Source organism: Canis lupus, chromosome 4 (assembly GCF_048164855.1).
Source record: "Canis lupus baileyi chromosome 4, mCanLup2.hap1, whole genome shotgun sequence".
NCBI classification, from domain to species: Eukaryota; Metazoa; Chordata; class Mammalia; order Carnivora; family Canidae; genus Canis; species Canis lupus.
Window position 1 is genome coordinate 22,422,430 of NC_132841.1, and position 17,620 is coordinate 22,440,049.

The following is a 17,620-nucleotide window of genomic DNA, read 5'->3' on the forward strand; positions in this document are numbered from 1 at the left end:
GGCTTCATAATTAGCCTAAGAGAAAAAGTCAGGCTACCATCTTTCTCCATACAAAAATCTTAGTGCTTGGTGCTTAGTGATAGAGTCTTTCCTTCCTTAAAGGGAACATTGATTTTGAGAGTGCAATAATTGAGAGAAGTCTGAAAGCAAATACTTAACAATGACTCTGTCTCCTTTTTAGTGCTGTTTTTTTTTTTTTTCTAAGTAATCTCTATGCCCAGGTGTAGGGCTTGAACTCACAAAAGAGAGTTGCATTTTCTACTGACTGAGCCAACCGGGCACCCCCATTTCAGTGTTATTTGAAGTGCTGCTTCCAAGTGTGTAGGAACAATGGGAATTACAGTTTCTCACAGGCTTGTGGGCTTTCCAAGATGGAAGGAACCACTGACGTGATATAAGCAGTCTTAGGTTCCTGCTTGGCCATGTGTCGTGTGAGACCTCGTGCTCCCAACGTCTCCCTGGCTTTGGATGGCCAGCATGATAAGGCTCTGCCTGATGCTGATCTGATCCCAATTCCCAGTCCCTAGTGTTCTACATGTCAGCCCTAATTTATGCTTTGGATTTCCTAAATCATAGGGGGAAGATTTCTACATAAAAGCAGTTGGCTTCTTGTTTGTTTTTAAAGAGAAAAGTAAAACAATATAAACACTTGTAAAAATGTGAGGAAAAATAATTAGAAGTTTACTGCTCACGGTTTAAATGAGCTGCTAACTAGACTGTCTCTTGAATCCTATTTTTTATCTGAATGTCCTTTTCCTCCTCTTCTCTGTCATTTAGTGTGGCCCCCCAGAGTGCCCATGCTGCATTTGACAAAGCAGCCAATTATTTCGGGATGAAGATTATACGGGTTCCACTGAACAAAATGATGGAGGTGGATGTTCGGGTGAGTTGCCCTGAAGGGCCTCTCTGTGCTGTGGACTGTGAGGAGCAGGGATGCACCTGGCTGACTGGCTTTTTCCAGCGTCACACACAGACAGACCCCAAAGGCCTTTGACTGTAGGCACCAGAGCCGACAAGCTGCCACCAGTGGTGATTGAGTACGGCTCTGTGTTTTCCTAAATTCATGAACTGTGATAGCAGGATGATTCAGTCCCTGACTTGGGACTTTGCACACCTGGGTTTTGCTTCAGCAACATCTCTTTCTCCTCTCTGTAAAATGAGCATGGACTGACTTGCCCCAGGGCTCTCCCTATGGTTTTCATTGGCCCAAAACAATATCTGAATTTCAATGCTGAAATAATAGTAATTGTATTTTTTCAGAACTAAGCTACCCAGTTTATTAGCACTAACGTTATTTCTGCCCACCATCTTTATTGACATATTAATTGACAAATTGACAAAAAGAAAACAAAACTGTATATATCTAAGGTGCCATCTTGATGTTCTGATATGTGTATGCATTGCAGACTCATCACCACAGTCATGCTATTGAGCATGCATTCCATCTTCTCAAATAGTTACCATCTTCTTTCTTTTTTTCTTTTTTTCTGGGCTAGAATATGTAAGACTACTCTCTTGACCTCTAGCTGATTTCAGGCACACAGTGCTGTATTGTTAGGCTTGGTCACACGGCCATCCATGAGCGGGGCAGAACTTCCTGTCAGGCATCACTGAAACTTGGTGCCCCTCATCTTCAGCCCCCAGCAACTGCCATTCTACTCTCTGCTCTCAGTTTGGCTGTCGTAGCTGCCGTATGTGTGAGAACATGCAGCATTTGTCACTCTGTGCCTGGCTTACTTCACTGAATCCTCCAAATTCATCCACATCCTCACAAATGGCAAGCTTTCTTTTCTAAGACTGAATAGAAGTCCGTTAGTCATTATTTTTTATATTGTGCCTGTGTGGAGAACTTGCTGGAAGAATGGCATCTGAGTCTTAGGACAGCCCAGGAAGGCTGTAGAAGCCATCAGTAGTTTGGCAGTACACAGGTGAGGAAGCAGTCTGGGGGGAGTTCAGTAGTCTGCCCCAAGTTTCTACACTAGTAAGTGGGGCTGGGACTTGCACAGACTCCTCAGCCTCTTAGCCCAATGCTCTTTTTCCTCCCACCATGATTTGCTGTGTTGTGGCCTCAGACTGTTTTCCCCAGATAGACGCCCTCTGGCCGTGTTTGCGTCCTGCCACCGTGGTGGTGGTGCTGGTGCTGGTGGTCTTCTCCCGGGTTGGAGAGGTGGAGATAGCGCTACAGGAGTGCAAACCCTAAGCTGGTAGTCTGGGGTGCTCTTGGCAGCAGCACGAAGAGTAATTCTGACGTGGCTTCTTGTTTTCCTTTCAACTTTAAACCCCTAGGCAATGAGGAGAGCCATCTCCAGGAACACGGCCATGCTTGTCTGTTCTACCCCCCAGTTTCCTCATGGTGTCATAGATCCCGTCCCTGAAGTGGCCAAGGTACGCCAGAGAAATGGGTTGCTAGGCAGTCAAGTTGAGATTTAAAAATGGAATCTAATGGTGTGGTACTCAGCAAGAAGAAGCGAGTTTGAGTTTAGATTTGTGCACAAATTTCCTGATCCCCATAGGAAGCCTGACAGCTCTATTTGGGGCCTCAGGAAGTTCCTAGCTGGGGGGAGGGGCAGCACGAGGAAGACAGCTGTGGAAACTGGATATTCTGAAAGCCTATTGACATTTCTTGAGCCGCATGGAGAAGCCGACCTACCAGAGGGTGGTAGCCAGCAGTGCTGCCCCCATTGCGCGCTCTCCTCGTCACCCACAGTTATTAAGGCAGGACCCTCCCCACCCCTACATCAGAGGCTTGCTGTTTCCGGCTCCATTTTATAGGGAACTTGAGGTCCTGGGTATTTAAATATAAAATACTACATTTCATATGAACTATTTTGAAACTTAAATACATTTGGAAGATGAGCTTATGAGGAATGCCAAAACTAGCCATTTTTTTTAAATATGAAAGATGTAGTATACAGTGGCCTTGTGGTTACAGTACATTTTTCCACCTGTGTCTTGCAAAGTTTTTGTTATGCGGCTATAAATAAAATTCTCTTGTGGTCTTTGTTTTTTGGAACTAGCTGGCTGTCCGATATAAAATACCTCTTCATGTAGATGCTTGTCTGGGGGGCTTCCTCATCGTCTTTATGGAGAAAGCAGGATACCCACTGGAGCAACCATTTGATTTCCGGGTGAAAGGTGTGACCAGCATTTCAGCTGATACCCACAAGGTGAGACAGGGAAGGGACCAAATGTTAATCAAAGTGGGCAGTTGATTATTTAGACTACTATCAACAAGATAAATTCAAGCATTAAATTCTGCCCAAAATGTAAAATTAAATCTGGCTCTTTGGGGGATCCCTGGGTGGCTCAGCGGTTTGGCGCCTGCCTTTTGCCCAGGGCGCGATCCTGGAGTCCTGGGATCGAGTCCCACGTCGGGCTTCCGGCATGGAGCCTGCTTCTCCCTCCTCCTGTGTCTCTGCCTCTCTCTCTCTCTATGTCTATCATAAGTAAGTAAATAAATAAATAAATAGAAAAGAAAAAAAATCTGGCTCTTTGCTCTCATCAGCGTAGCTAGTTCAGGGGACAAAGTATGGTGTTATAGGTGACAGGTAATATTGAAAAGGGACTTGTTATTTTTGTGGCATATGGCTTTCCGTATCCATTGACTGTATGTAGCTGGGACATGCTAGTACAGTGGCCCGTAGAAAAATGTTCCCTGAAGCTTTGAGATTCTTTAGGGTGGGGGGAATGAGTAGTGAAGTTAATAGTGGAATTCCTAAGAGGACGTATGCTAGTGCTGTGGCTTCCACGCTATGGGGGCTCCTGCCCCATGTGACAGGAGCTAGCCAAGGGAGGAGTCCTTTGGAAAAGGGGCAGAACTTTGTGCTCAGGAATGTTCCGATGCCACCACCCCTGGTGGACCTGAAGAGAGTCTAGGTTGGTCAGGAACTCTTTGAAACTACACACAGCTGTGGGAGAAGGAGTAGCAGCCTGAGGAATGTGTGCTTTGTTCTGATTATGCAGAGCTTGTTTTAATCTCAAGTATGGTTGGAGACCTGTTTTTCAGACTAAGTGATGCACGCAAATCTTCCATCAGGATCTGATCTGATTTTACCATGGTACCTGGGCAACCCCTGTGCCCTCGTCCTTCCTACACCTCTCCTGGTGTGGGTCAGGGGGTAAAGTTAGTTCCATGTTTGCAGCAGCGAGAGTTCATTAGGAGGGCACATTTCTATAAGGAAACCAAGCACGTAGGTTATTTTTAAGCTTGATTCAGTAGCTTGTAGATTCTGAACGCCATGATGTTCTTAAAAAGGAAGTACAATACTAAGCAAAAGAGTTAGGAAGGGAGTGAGATCATTATTTTAATTGCTCCAAGTGATGTGAATTCCACCCTTTTCCTGGTTTCCAGTGGAAATTTATCTTTGCTTCCATCCTGACGTACCACCCTGGAGTCATGTTTTACATAAGAGAAACCATGTGCTGGGTGAGGGGGGCCTCAGACACCTCATCCCTCAGAGAGAGAGTTTAAACCCCATTCCTTCAGTTCCCTCCACACTTAACATTCTGAGTTTGAATTCTCCACGTGAGTGGGAAGCAGTGAGAAATGGGCACAAGGAGGAGTTTGCATGAGGAGTGTGGGGCAGGCCCGCCCTGCAGAACTGTGCTCTCACCTGTGTGCTTCTCCCCCTCAGTATGGCTACGCCCCCAAAGGCTCTTCCGTGCTGTTATACAGTGACAAGAAGTACAGGAGCCATCAGTTCTTCGTGGCGACTGACTGGCAGGGCGGCATCTACGCTTCCCCGACCATCGCGGGCTCACGGCCCGGAGGCATTAGCGCGGCCTGTTGGGCTGCCTTGATGCACTTCGGTGAGAGCGGCTATGTTGAAGCCACCAAACAGATCATCAAAACTACTCGCTTCCTCAAGTCAGAGTATGTGTGGAGGACTGGTTCGGCCTCGTCTTTGGCTTTGTCTGCTCCTGGGCTTGAGCCGTCGCCTGGCCAAGCACCCCTATGCCCAGCCCACTCCCCATCCCCTAGGGACCAAGGGCTTAGGACAGCAGCTTAGACGTGTGGTATGTGGTAGTGGCCTGGGAGGAGAAGCTTCCTTGCTCTGCTGTGCCCTGGAGGGTCAGATCTAGGCTTCATCTGTAGGCCATCGTGTCCAAAGGATGTCTTTACAACTGGCAGCTCTTACCAGATGCTGATACAATGTGCAGTTTAATGCTTAAGACAGCGTTTCTCAAACTCGAGCATGTCTTCTAAGCATCTGGAGGACCTGTTACGACCCAGGTTGCTGGGCCCCACTCTTAGAATTCTCATTCAGTTCATCTGGAATGGGAATGTGGGGACTTGCACTTCTGGGAAGCACCCAGTCGATTCTGAAGCTGCTGGTCTAGGGCCCACCCTCGGAGAGTCTCTGGTGTAAAAGCACCGGAGATGAGGCAGAGGGAACGGGGAGGGCGAGGGGGGAAATGCAGGGTTGAGATGAGGCTAGAATGAGGCTGTACGTTTGTCTGACCCACCTGTTCATGTGTCCCCTGCCTGTCTCTGTGGCTCACCTGGACTGGGGAGGCTTTTTCAGAATCTGGAGGGCAAATGAAAGCGACTAGTAGGCATATGTCATTCAAAAAAAGCCTGCATTTACCCAGCTGATCCACCCATCTGTTGAGAACTGCTCTACCATTTCTTGCTTTAGAGATTACACATACGACTTTTTAAATTGCAGCAATGGAGGGGTTATTTTGCCAGGATTTTTTCTAAAATGCATCTTTTATGCCTCAGATGCCCGTGGGGCATATCATAATTTGGGAGCTGGGCAGACAGGGTACGAGCTGGTGATTGTGTCTCATTGGAGCTCAATGGGGTCTGGGCCTTTGAACATCTGTCATGTTTAGGAACTAGGAACCACTGATCTCCGTCTCACCACCTGGTTTTAAAAGGTGAACGAGCTGAAGCCCTTAAAAGATGAGGTAGTGTCATAGGAGAGACATTGCATGATTAAAGAGATGATGACCTGAGCAGCATCCGTGGCTGAATTTCCTTTCTGTCTTTTTTTGTTTAAGACTGGAAACTATCAAAGGCATCTTTGTTTTTGGGAATCCTCAGTTGTCAGTAATTGCTCTGGGCTCCCGAGACTTTGACATCTACCGACTGTTCAACCTGATGACGGCTAAGGGGTGGAACTTGAACCAGCTGCAGTTCCCGCCCAGGTAAGCGAGAGGAGCCTCCTATCCTTCCTGGGCCCCAGGACTTCCCGCCCAAGCGCTTGGGTAGCAGGCTGACCTGCAGCCTAGAGACTGCTGGTGAGGTGCCATTTCCTCTCACCGCCGCCCCCCCTCAGAATTCCTTAGTGTCAGAAGGAAACGGTTAGCTTTATGGCTCTATGGCTACCCTCTGGCCCTGCCCCCGCCCTCTTCCCTGCCCCACCTTGTACACCACCATCCGATTGCTCTTGCACATGGACTCGTTCCCTGAATCATACTTAGTCCAGAACTTTCCATAGGGCCTCTCACTGTTCAGGCCCACTGCTCTCTTCTATAATATTTTGTAATTAATTTTCCATGATGCCTGTAAAGAAACACCTCACCGGATGGCAGAGGTCTGTCCACTGTCCAGTGTTTCACTTGTGGCGCCATTGCCAGGCCCATCTGGACTCTGCTGCTTCCTCTTCACAGTCCTTTTTTTTTTTTTAAGATTTTATTTATTTATTAGAGAGAGAGAGAGACAGGCAGAGGGAGAAGCAGGTTCCATGCAGGGAGCCTGACATGGGACTCGATCCCCGGTCTCCAGGATCACACCCTGGGCCGAAGGCGGCGCTAAACCACTAAGCTAATGAGGCTGCCCTTCACCGTCCTTCTGTACCCCAGCATCCCTCCGGGGGAGGGAGAGCTGCTGCCTTGCCTTGGAGTCCTTCAAAACCCCTCTGGCCCTACACCCTTAAGGGTTTATCGTCTACAAGGAAATACAAGGGAAGCATCTCCTTGGTGGTCATGTGGCTGAAGGCATAGCCATTGGCTGTCTTGGGAGGGGGGAGCAGGACAGAACAGGCAGCTGTGTTCCTCCTGTCAGGATGTTCTTGCTCATGCTGAGGCCTAAGCCCTCGTGCCAGCCCATGCTTGACAGCCCATGTATTTGAGAGCCCTGATTCCCAGGATTGGGAACGCTTGTCACAGATAACACAAAGAAGTGAGTGCTAAACTCCAGTGTGGGAGGGCTGCTTTCTTTTAGAACTTTGTTTTCTTCCCCGAGGTTCACCTGTCTGTCTCTTTGCCCATAGTATTCATTTCTGCATCACACTGGTGCACACCCGGAAGCGAGTAGCCATACAGTTCTTAAAGGACATCCGGGAGTCGGTCACTCAAATCATGAAGAATCCGAAAGCAAAGACCACAGGAATGGTAGGGACACTTCAAATATTTTTCTTGTGGAAGTTTAGGTGCCATGGGGGGTTTGGAAGAACCAAGTGGCCTCTAGTCTGTTCCTGCCTCTGTCCCATCTCCACAAACCTTCTTCCTTTGAGCAGATGACCTCTGCCTCACCCACTCCCAAGCTGTTTGGTCTTGAGTGAGGTGTGCTGTATAGAAAAGCACCTGGTAACTTGAAAGTGCTATACAAAGGCAGGTGTGGTCGTGCCTTATTGAGAAGAAAATTATGACACAGGAAGGACAATAAGCCTGTTTTCTCTGGAATCTTTGACATAGGCCAGTTCCTTTGGGCAGAAAGGCAGACTGGCACTTACTTGTGAAGAACTGCCTGGGGTGGGCATGGAGCTTGGGAGGGGAGAGACACAAGATGGAGACGGTGTGAAGGGGGAGATGGGAGCCACAGCTTCATGTCTGCCCCGGTACCCGTCACCGCCAGTAACGACCTCTCACTGGATTTGTAGGGTGCGATCTATGGCATGGCCCAGACGACAGTTGACAGGAACCTGGTCGCAGAATTGTCCTCGGTCTTCTTGGACAGCCTCTTCAGCACGGACACTGTGACTCCAAGCAGCCAGATGAATGGTTCTCCGAAACCCCGCTGAGCCTGGATACACTGTGACCCTGAGGGGCTCCTGGCCTGCAGAGGTTCCCGGGGTGTGGAACAGGCCACACACAGGTTCAGCATTTGGTCTTGCTCCGTAGAGCACGACGAGACAGACCATGAGACGGCTTGATCCTCAGGATTCTTGTTCCTCCTCTCATCCTTTGTGGTTTTTTAATATGGAGACCCCGAAGGAGTCCAATACCTAATTATTTTTCCCTGTTCCCAGATGTTACCCTAGGAATTGTTTTAGCCATTTCCTTTTCTAACCTTCTCGCTTTCAACTTGACTTAATCTTTGTGTGGCAGCTGTGACCTGTCCTGAGTCCTTAGGGAGGCTGGAGTATCGTTTTTGTGCTAAAGAAGGTTTTCTTTCTTCTCTCAGGCAGATTGGTGAAGCTGATTGGACAGGAAGCGTCCTTGTAACAGGGTGGGAGTTAGGTACCCTCTAAGCACAAGGCCTCCTCAGCCTCCTCTCTGAGTAGGTGAGTTGTCTCATAGAGTCATGTTTAGTGCAACTCAGTTTCTCTTTCTGAGACACGGATGGATAGGCCGCTGTTCCTGTTTTGCAGGATTGGAATGGCCAAGTATATGTATGTGCTCGGTGTCTTAAGGCAGGCTTTGGTGCGGCCCTCTTTTGTGGTTCCCCCTTGGATATTTGGTTGCCACCGTCTTTGGAGATTTGTGTGCGAAATTGTCCTCACATTGGTGTGCTGTTCCCCTGGATCAGGAAGGGAACGTGGTTTCCAGAGAGCGCAGGACTTTGGGCCCTGGTCCTGCTCTGTGTCGGCCGTGTTTAGAGCACACCAGCGCCCTGTCCTAGGCTGCTGCTGACCAGAAACCAGAGCCTTTACTAAAGTTCTCTGAGTGTCACATTCAAATAGATGTCTCCACCCCGGAGTGGTCCTCCGCTCCCGCACTGCCATGAGCCATCATGCATGAGAATAGGTCTGCTTGAAGGAACCGCTCAGAGCACCTTCACAAGTTGCCTTGACTTACCTGAGGTGGGTGCGAGGAGGGTGTGAGAGAGCCTTCCAGGCCAGGAACCTTCTCTCCCCATTCGTGCGTCCCTCCTGCCTCTTTCCGTATGTTCAGCTCCCAAAGGTACTGTGGCAGTTTACCCTCAGGTACTGGGCAGTTCTCAGCCCCGGCTAGCATGAGACAAACTTTGGAATAGGAAAGCACGATGGCAACTGTCAGTGGGGCCTGGGCCTGGGATTCCTCCATCAGACTAGTTGCTCAGGGTGGTGCAGGGACGGACCAATCCCTGCACCCACTCCCTCCCCTCTTTGCCCCTGTTCAGGGGCCTTGATCTAGGTGGAGCCACTGTCTTCCCCTGAAGATGACATACTGTGTGCCTTTTCCCTCAGCAGTGAGCAGTGCTGGGCTCCTCCTGACCCAGGCCCCAGGGGAAATGGGCTGTCTGGAGATTTTTATTTGGGTGGGGGAGGCCTTTAGGGTAAGTCAGGAGAAAATCTCCTGTGTTCCATTCCCCTTCTCAGGGACTCCTGAACCATTCAACCTCTTCAGACTGCTGGCCTCTGGCCTCCCTCACTGGGGATGCTGCCGGGAGGGCCGAGATGACCAGACTCCCCCAGGCTCCCTAGTGGGTTTGTCTGAAGTGGTCTTTAGCACTGTACTTCCTCCACAATAACTGTGAGTCACTGGCCGGGTCACTGCAGGGCTGATGTGTGTGTGTGTGTGTGTGTGTGTGTGTGCCTCCTGGGGTGGTCGGTTCCAGGAAGGGGTGTGTGTGTGTGTGTGTGTGTGTGTGTGAGTGTGTGTGTGTGTGTCTAAGATCCTTTGGACACGGGAGCTATGCTCCTTCCAGTCATTCAACTGGTGGGCACCTCCCGAGAGAGGAGCTGTGGCCAGAGCCGTGTGTGAATGCCCTTGGGTCTCCGGCACATTGATGGTGTTGGAGGAAGACCAGGGATCCAGAACCACCCAGCAGGCCCCACTGTGGCTTGCTGGCTGCTAAAATGGAGAAGCAGGTGCCCCCTAGAACGTGCTGTTGCTTCCAGTGTCTGCAGACCCTTCCTCTGCTGTGACAGCACTGCTGGCCCCGGGGACAGTGGTGTTTTTCAAAGGGACCTACTGTAGCCACTTTGATCACAAGCCTTAGTTTGACTCAACACTTGTGGGCTTTCCACTCTATGTGTATCTGTGCATAGGAACACCTAGTCTGGCAGAGGCAGGCCGAATGTCTCCACGAGGTCATATGCTAGCAGATGTCGCATTGGCCTCTGCAGAAGCTGTACTGTCTGGTTTCTACGTTGAGTAAGTAGTTGTGACTGTACTGCCTTGTCACTTTTAATATTACCAGTTTTATACTTGGAAATGGTACTTGCCTCTTTTAAATCTTTTCTGTATTTAACCTCCTTCTTCCCAGCTCAGTGCTCCCTTCCTAATTGCAGCAATAATATCTTAAAAAAGCAATTCAGTAATTAAACGACTGAAATCTTAACTGACGAGCTGGCTGGATTCGTTTGCTTATTTGGGGGCAGGTGGGAGGTCCCAGGTGGGGCGGTGGCCGCTGGTGGGAGAGCGCCCCCTCGTGGTGAAATGGTTGTGTGCGGCCACGGATATTAGGGCACCTTCACAGGGGTGTCACCAGGGGCGGTGGGCATACCTGCTTGGAGGAGGGCTTTGGTTCCCCAGGGCATGGGCCCTGCCTTGTGTTGTCTTCCCTCTTCGCCATCTGCTTCTTTATATACCTTAGTGATGGATTGAACCCTCCTGGGTGGGCTCTAGCCAGCCGGGCACTGGCTTCAAGCCTGCATCTGGTGTGGGAGCCAGTGGAACCCTCCAAATCTCTCTGCACATGAAACTTCTGGGCATCTTGTTCCATTCCAAGTAAGAAGTCTTTCCAAAGGTCCCGGAGGCTGTCACTCAGGTAACCCAGCTTTTCAACCCATTTGTGGACTTTGCCAGAACCAAGGGATGTCATCTCTGCTAGTTTTCTGCTATATGACTCGAATTTCCTGAGCACCTACTTGCTTTGGGGTTAATGCTAGAGGATGAAGCCAGGATATGCTTGGTTAGGAGGCCTGGTCCCCCCATCCAAGAATTGGTGTTTGGATGCTTATTCCTGCTACTTACAGCCTTGAACCCTCTTGCCTCCTCTGTGGGTTCTTGGTAGCAATGAGTCACCTGTAGCCAGACCCAGCAATGGCAGAAGTATTGACAGAGGCCTGACTTGACAGCTACCAACTACAGCTGGGGTGAGCAAAAGTCAGCTGTTTGAGAGCCTTTTCTTGAGTTGGAGTCTTTTTATTATGTTTTTTTTTTTTTTTTTTAAGATTTTATTTATTTGACAGAGTGCAGCTGTGAGCACAAGCGGGGGAGTGGCAGGCAAAGGGAGAGGGAGAAGCAGGGAGCCCAATGCAGGACTCGATCCCAGGACCCCGGGATCATGATCTGAACTGTAAGCAGATGCTTAACCGACTAAGCCACCCAGGTGCCTCCCAGTTGGAGTCTTAATTGCCATCCTTTGCCTTGGGCTTTTTTTTTTTTCCACAATCTCCCCATAACATCTCTATAGCTTCAGTTATTTGCATGAATTGTAGAACAAACATTTCTGAAAAAGTATTGCTTGTGTCTTTGGCCCACAGAAAAGTCCTTCATAGAACTGTAGCATCCTCTAGGTTGGTGTCTCTCAACCCCTGATCCAGGGTAAGCAGAGGCAGGAAGGTGACCTAACACGTGCTCCATAATTGCATGTCTGGTGGCTTCTGTCCCCTAATCCGCAGTCATCAGAACCAAGCTCACTTAGGAAAAGTGAAGTCAGAAGTGGAGCAGTGGGAGGGAGATCACCATCCGAATCTCCCTGGTTTTGATAGTAAGTTTTCTGAGAACCTGCCGTTGACATAGGTGTTGTTAATCCTTAGATCCTGCTGGTACCTCTTACCAACCGTATGCTTGTTTCTCAGACACCAAACTCTGCCTCTTTTCTGGCCCTTGTTGTAGGACCAACTCATTCAGGGTGACTAGGTTGTGATATTGCTAAATGTCTGCTTCAAGAGATCCTGGCATTTGCAAGTCAGCTTAGAATGCAGGCAGCTTCAGGTTAGGGGATCATAGATGAGAAGCCATCGGGAGACGGGCTTCAACCAAATCTTGCATAATGGCATATGCGGAATGCCACCCATGTGGCATGCACTGGAGAGAGAGGAGACTGTGCTCTCTGCCCCCCACTCCTCCCAGTTACAGCATATTAGTGGGAACAGTCTATCCTGGAGGTGGAATCGTCTATCCTAGGTTGGAGGACTGATCTGTAGGAATCTGCTCTTTAACTGCTCAGATGGTAACTAACCCGTCACCTCCTAAGCTAGGATTTTTGTCCTCTCCCTTACACAGTAAGGGCAAGCATACCTGGAGACTCTGGCTAAGTCTCTAAAAAACCGTAAGAAGCTATCAGGATTAGAAGTTGTGGACCAGGAAGGGCATAATGCAGCCTCAGACCGCCACACATAAATACAGATGTCCTTTACTTTTATTCATGGCGCCCCTTCAGCCATCCCTGCCTCAAGAATCCCATTCTGATCTTCAAGGCACAAGTCACTGAAGCCTCCAGACACCCCTGTCAATCACTTCATGTTCCCTTAGCTCATTTCTTACCCTTGCCTCTAGCATTGACGTCATTCATCCTGCCTAGTGGTGGTTAACCGCGTCCTGCATAATTCCCCTACATGACCATGAACTCCATGAAGACAGGGTGGTCAGGTCCCACTTTCCCCTCCAGTGCCTCAAACAGTGCCTCCCACGGAGTAAGGGCTTTAAATGCCTGTTGACTCCAATTTGGACTGACCTGTGGAAAAGAAGGTTCTAGAGCCTGAGGCCAAGTGAAACAGTTTTATTTGAGGCATAAAAGCACAGGTGTTTCTGTCACACACAAAGGGGTTGACTTTAGGTTCTGGTTTCTAAGATAAGACAGTGTGCATCTCAGACACCGCTTCCTGGGAAATGTGTTAGGGAGCAGGACACGGCCTGGCAAGGAGACCGTTATTGTGCCGGGAAGTCTTGCAGCAAGGGAAGATGGTGCTGAGCGAGCGTGTGACAGAGCGCTGGGGATGAAGAGGGGTGTGGGGAAGAAAGGTCGGTGCTGGCGCTGGCATCTCCTTCCACAGCAGGGTCCACTCGGCAGTTCTGGCTGCAGCGACATCTCAGGGCTCCCCGATTCCCTCCCTGGGTTCCCAGTTCAGTCACCCCCTTCCCCTGAAGCGTTCAGAGAGGAAGGCAGGGGCCTAGGTCATGGACACCGCTACTTGTTCGATGAAGCTGGCCAGGTTTATGTCCCGTTCCGAAAGGCCGGCACACTCGTGGGTGCTCAGGGTGATGTGGACCTGGAATCAAACCAGAGATACGGGCCCTGGCACCCCTCTCTCCCCTGGGGGCTCCTCCCAAGAGTCACTAGCAGCAGTGCAAACCCTCCCGTCTTGGCACGTGGTGGCTGTTGAATGGCCGCGCGCATTCGCCCGCAGTCAGTCCTGTCTGCTTGTGGAGCGTGGTTCCTACTTTTTCATTCTTAGCTCAGGTTCCTACTTCTTCATTCCCCCGCACCTCCAGGAGGATCTAACCCATTGGGAGCTATCAGCAGGGACCGTGGCCCCTCCCCACAGCCTTGCCTTCTGTGGGCTCCGCCTTCTTATCGTCTACTTATTGTCCACCCCGCCCGCGAGTCCTCTCAGTGTTTCCACGTGCAATTCTTTAATTTGTAGTGAGCCTGACTGTTTGGCAGGGGTGTTCCTGATGATTCTAGGAAAGAGCCCAAAGGACCAGGAGGGGCAGACAGGCAAACTTTGGTTGGGAGGCGCTGAGGGAAGCCCTAGGAAGGGCCCTCAGAACTCAGCCGGGCCGGCCACGGCAGGCACGCACCGCTCACCTTGTTGTACACGTTAAACCATTCAGGATGGTGGTCCAGTTTCTCAGCCTGCAGGGCCACCCTCGTCATGAAGCCAAAAGCCTGCGGTGGTGAAGTGAGACGCAGGTTAGCACTCTGAGAGGGAGGCCGGTGGTGCAGGGCCTAGGTGCGGGAGCCGGACTGGCCAGCTTCAGTCACCCCCTAGCAACCCATGGCTGGTTCTGCACTGCAGCTCAAGGTGGCCCTTCAGTAGGAGGAACGTCTTGTTCTAGGACCCTGCCTTACGGTGGAAACACCGCAGAGGTGTTGAGTCTTGGCCAGATTTTGGTTATCTGCTAAAATGTACCTCTGTATCCTACTTGACCCATCTCCTCTGAGGATCGTTTCTAAGAGTTCCAGGTATATGGAGAACCCAGATCCCAGCTTCCCACTCCCCAGGGGTGACACTCGAAGTCAACCTGACTAGGGTAGTTTGGGTAGCAGGGCTTTGAGGGAGAGAACCCCATCCGCCCCAGTCTCAGACACTGTCCCATCCGCTGACATACCCGATTGAAGTCTTTGAAATGGAACTGCTTGAAGATGGCGTCTCGGCCCTCCACCTCGTTCCACCCCACAGCCCTCAGGTTTGGCAGCAGCTGGTCCCTCTCCTCAGCACTTAGCCTGTGCGCTTTGCCAGCCTAGGAGAGGCAACAGAGGCCCACGGGCCTTCTTTCTACAGGACCCAGGGGAGGGCCCTGGTCACGAGGGGCATTCAGGCAACCTCCGCGGGTGCTCTGGGGGGGCACAGCCTAAAGCAACCACAGGGAGTTGTTGACGGTGGCACCCGGCCCTGGAGGTGGGGCCCTGGCTCACATACTGATAGGTTCTTAGGTTTTGACACTTTGCTCAGAGGTCAGAAAATCCTGAGGTGTGATGTAAGTCACTGGGGCTCAGCAACCCCCCAACCCCTGCTCCCAAAGCCCGACAGAGCCCCGCCCCATAGGTTTCTTACGATAATGAGAGTAAAAGCAAAACCAAGCCCAGATGCAAATGTGTTACTACCCAACTTTTCAGAAAGAGTACCCACGACGGTCTAAGCCTCCTTTTCCTGCTGTGGACTGTATCCAGTTCACCCCCATGGCCACCCTTCTACTCAAGGAATCTAGGCCTGGAAAGGGAAAAAGAGCACGGTTCCCCCACACAAACACACACGCACATCCCCCTCAGCCCGTGAGCACAGGCATCATTCTCAAAGCGGGTCTGAGTCTGCATCCCAGGCCCCCCAGGGAAAGGAGCCAGCACTGACCACACCTTCCAGCTGATTCTTGGCCACACCACCTCTGACACTCCCTGGAACTACCTCCCAGTGGGTGTTCATCATGCCCCCATGCAGCCTCAGTACTAGCTGCCAGGCCTAGGGGTTCCAGATCCCCACCTTCTCTTCTACTCCGTCAGCCTGGGGAGCCTGAGCCAGAGCTCAGACCCAAAGTGGAAGTTAACCTGGCCGAGGGCGACTGGCAAACCTAGTGCCTCAGCCTGTTGACCTACTGTGTGTGCAAAGTGCCCTCGAGGCAGCCCAGACCTGCAGGGTATGGGCCAAGAGTGGAACCCTCAGGCACAGAAGGAGGCAAAAGCCGGTTCTGTTCCTGGGGGGGTGGATCCAGACCTAGGCACTGCATCAGGGATCCCAGCACTGAAACTGCTGAAACAGAAACTCCAGAGGGCTGAGGGAAAGCGAGCCACTAAGTGGGGTGGAGGATGGGAGGGAGGTTAATTTAGCTTCACAAGCAGCCCTGGGGGGAGTTGGCAGGACTGGTTCAGGCCCCAGATCTGCCATTCTCCAGTGAGGTGGCCCTGGGGCACTCACCTCCCTGGGCTCCAGAGCCAGAAGGGACCCAGAACTTCCACTTTCAGATCAGCAAGAGGAGCCAGTGGGACACTTCAGTAAATTCCCCTGTTACTAAGGGGGTGCCATCTGCATCCGTTAAAGGAGACTCCCTGGGGCCGGCTGGCTTGATAGGCTTTGCAGGCCTGGGGTCCAACTGGAAAGCATTGCAGCCTCCTCTAAGTCAATCTTTCCCTCCCTCCTGAAAACACTTGTTTTCTCCTGACTGATCTGGCTTGAGCTTGGCTCTGTGAGATCTGCATCCTGTGCCCAACCCCTGCTCCATTCCAGAGCTGGCCCTTTCTCAGTGGCTGATAAGCCTGGTCAGTGTATCCAGGCAACCTGATGAATGATGTCAGCCCAGGCATCAGAACCCACTGCTTATTAGTTCTCTGGCCCAGAAAGAAGTAGGTGGGTACCGGTGAGCTCCTAGGAGGTACCCCTTGCCCTTGAGAGTCCTCCAGGATCCCCCAAGTTTCACAGCCTGGGGCGGACATGCCCAGCCCCTCTGAGAGCTGGAATCCAAGTGGGGGAAGGGGCAGTGTTTGCTTAGTAAATCACAGGTCAGGCCTGGCCCAGGCCATCTGGGGGAGTGTGCACTCGCTCGGGTTACTGATTACCCACCCTGCCCTGCATCTTTGGGGCCTCTGTGCACCACACAACTGGCCTCTGGCCGTCCCTCCAAGCCACAGCTTTCCAAGTGCCTTCTCAGCTGTCACCGCAGTCCTGACTGCTCCTGAGGCTTCGGGACCAGAGACAGGCTGTTTAGAAGAGCCGTCCTGGGTCTAGAGGCTCCTCTCCTCCCCTGCCAGGGCTCCCCTTCACCTCCCCGAGGGTAAGGGTGTTGAAGTAGGGCCCGAGCAGAGGGCCAGGGCCCTCCTGGGGGACACCCCGCCTGCAGGAGCGCTGACCCCGTGCAATCAGGCCCCCCTGGCCTCAAGCGAGGCACGGGGGCAGGCTCTGAGGCCCGGGTGCACGGAGGGCGGGCCCGGAAGGCAGAGGAGCACAGAACCGACCACCCCGCTACTCACACTCAGACACACAGACGCGCCCTCCCCTCACCGTGCAAGAGAACCGGCCTCGGCGGTGGGGGGGTGGGGGTGTGTGTCTGCGGGCTCACCAGCTGCCTCTCCACCCCCACCCAAAACCACGCCCCGCGTGCAGCAGCGGGGCGCCCCGGGACACGGGCGGGAGCAGGGCCGGGCCGGGCTGTGGCTCGCTGTCACCCGGCCGCGCCACCGCCGCTCTCGCCACCGCCGCTCTCCCGGGCTCAGCTCGCGCTGGGCCACCGCAGGGGGCGCGGGTGGCAGCGGGGCGGGGAAACGGCTCCCGGAGCCCGGGGGCGGGCGAGGGGCTCGCAGGGACGGGCCCCCGCGGTCCGGCCCCGCGGTCCGGCCCCGCGATCCGGCCCCGCGATCCGGCCCGCGGTCCGCCCTTCCTCCCCCGGACCCCGCGCGCCCCGACCCCTCACCATGGCGGGCGCGGCGCAGGTGCGGACCGGGCGCAGGTGCGGACGCGGCCGAGCGGCAGGTGGCGGCGGGCGGCAGGGCCGCGGGGAGGGCGGGGCGGGGCCGGGCCGAGGGGGCGGGGCCGGGCCGAGGGGGGCGGGGCCGCGAGGGGGCGGGGCCGGGCCGCGGGGAGGGCGGGCAATCGCTACCTCGGCCTCTGCCCCTTCCAGCACTTTCTTCCGGGCTCCGTTTCCCGGGAGCTCGGGGGCCGGGGGGCGGCCCCGGGGCGCGGACTTCTGCGTCTGATCTGCGCTCTGCCGCTCACGGGGCCGTGTCCCCCCGGACGCGACATTACCTCTTTATTTTTTAAAAGCACCAGGTTCACGTGGTGACCTAACTAAAGTGCACAGTTTGATGCCTTTGGCAGTTGTGAGCTCTCGTGCAAGCTCTTACACACCCCGCGTCCCGCGTCCCTGC

At 52.6% G+C, this 17,620-nt stretch overlaps 2 protein-coding genes across 6 annotated transcripts in view; one reads left to right on the top strand and one right to left on the bottom strand.

Annotated features, from left to right (window-relative positions):
• SGPL1 (sphingosine-1-phosphate lyase 1) overlaps positions 1-10,439 on the top strand; it is a 56,357-nt gene extending 45,918 nt beyond the window's left edge. For all 4 annotated transcript variants that reach the window (XM_072823473.1, XM_072823476.1, XM_072823475.1 and 1 more), the window contains 7 exons: positions 778-883; positions 2,287-2,385; positions 3,018-3,167; positions 4,635-4,873; positions 6,007-6,153; positions 7,221-7,341; positions 7,830-10,439. In XM_072823473.1, the coding sequence (XP_072679574.1) occupies positions 778-883; positions 2,287-2,385; positions 3,018-3,167; positions 4,635-4,873; positions 6,007-6,153; positions 7,221-7,341; positions 7,830-7,970 (1,003 nt within the window). In that variant the 3' untranslated portion in view covers positions 7,971-10,439. The remainder of the gene's footprint in view (positions 1-777; positions 884-2,286; positions 2,386-3,017; positions 3,168-4,634; positions 4,874-6,006; positions 6,154-7,220; positions 7,342-7,829) is intronic.
• A 2,369-nt stretch (positions 10,440-12,808) lies between these two features.
• PCBD1 (pterin-4 alpha-carbinolamine dehydratase 1) lies at positions 12,809-17,256 on the bottom strand. 2 transcript variants are annotated; one of them, XM_072823477.1, is made up of 5 exons: positions 17,167-17,244; positions 16,320-16,437; positions 14,377-14,508; positions 13,853-13,933; positions 12,809-13,313 (listed from the first exon to the last, which is right to left on the bottom strand). In XM_072823477.1, exons 2-5 carry the CDS (start codon positions 16,329-16,331, stop codon positions 13,215-13,217), a joined length of 324 nt encoding a protein of 107 aa, XP_072679578.1. In that variant the 5' UTR covers positions 16,332-16,437; positions 17,167-17,244; the 3' UTR covers positions 12,809-13,214. The 2 variants fall into 2 exon arrangements, with proteins under 2 accessions (XP_072679578.1, XP_072679579.1); XM_072823478.1 differs by lacking the exon at positions 16,320-16,437 and having other exon boundaries at positions 17,167-17,256.
• Positions 17,257-17,620: the final 364 nt, after the last annotated feature.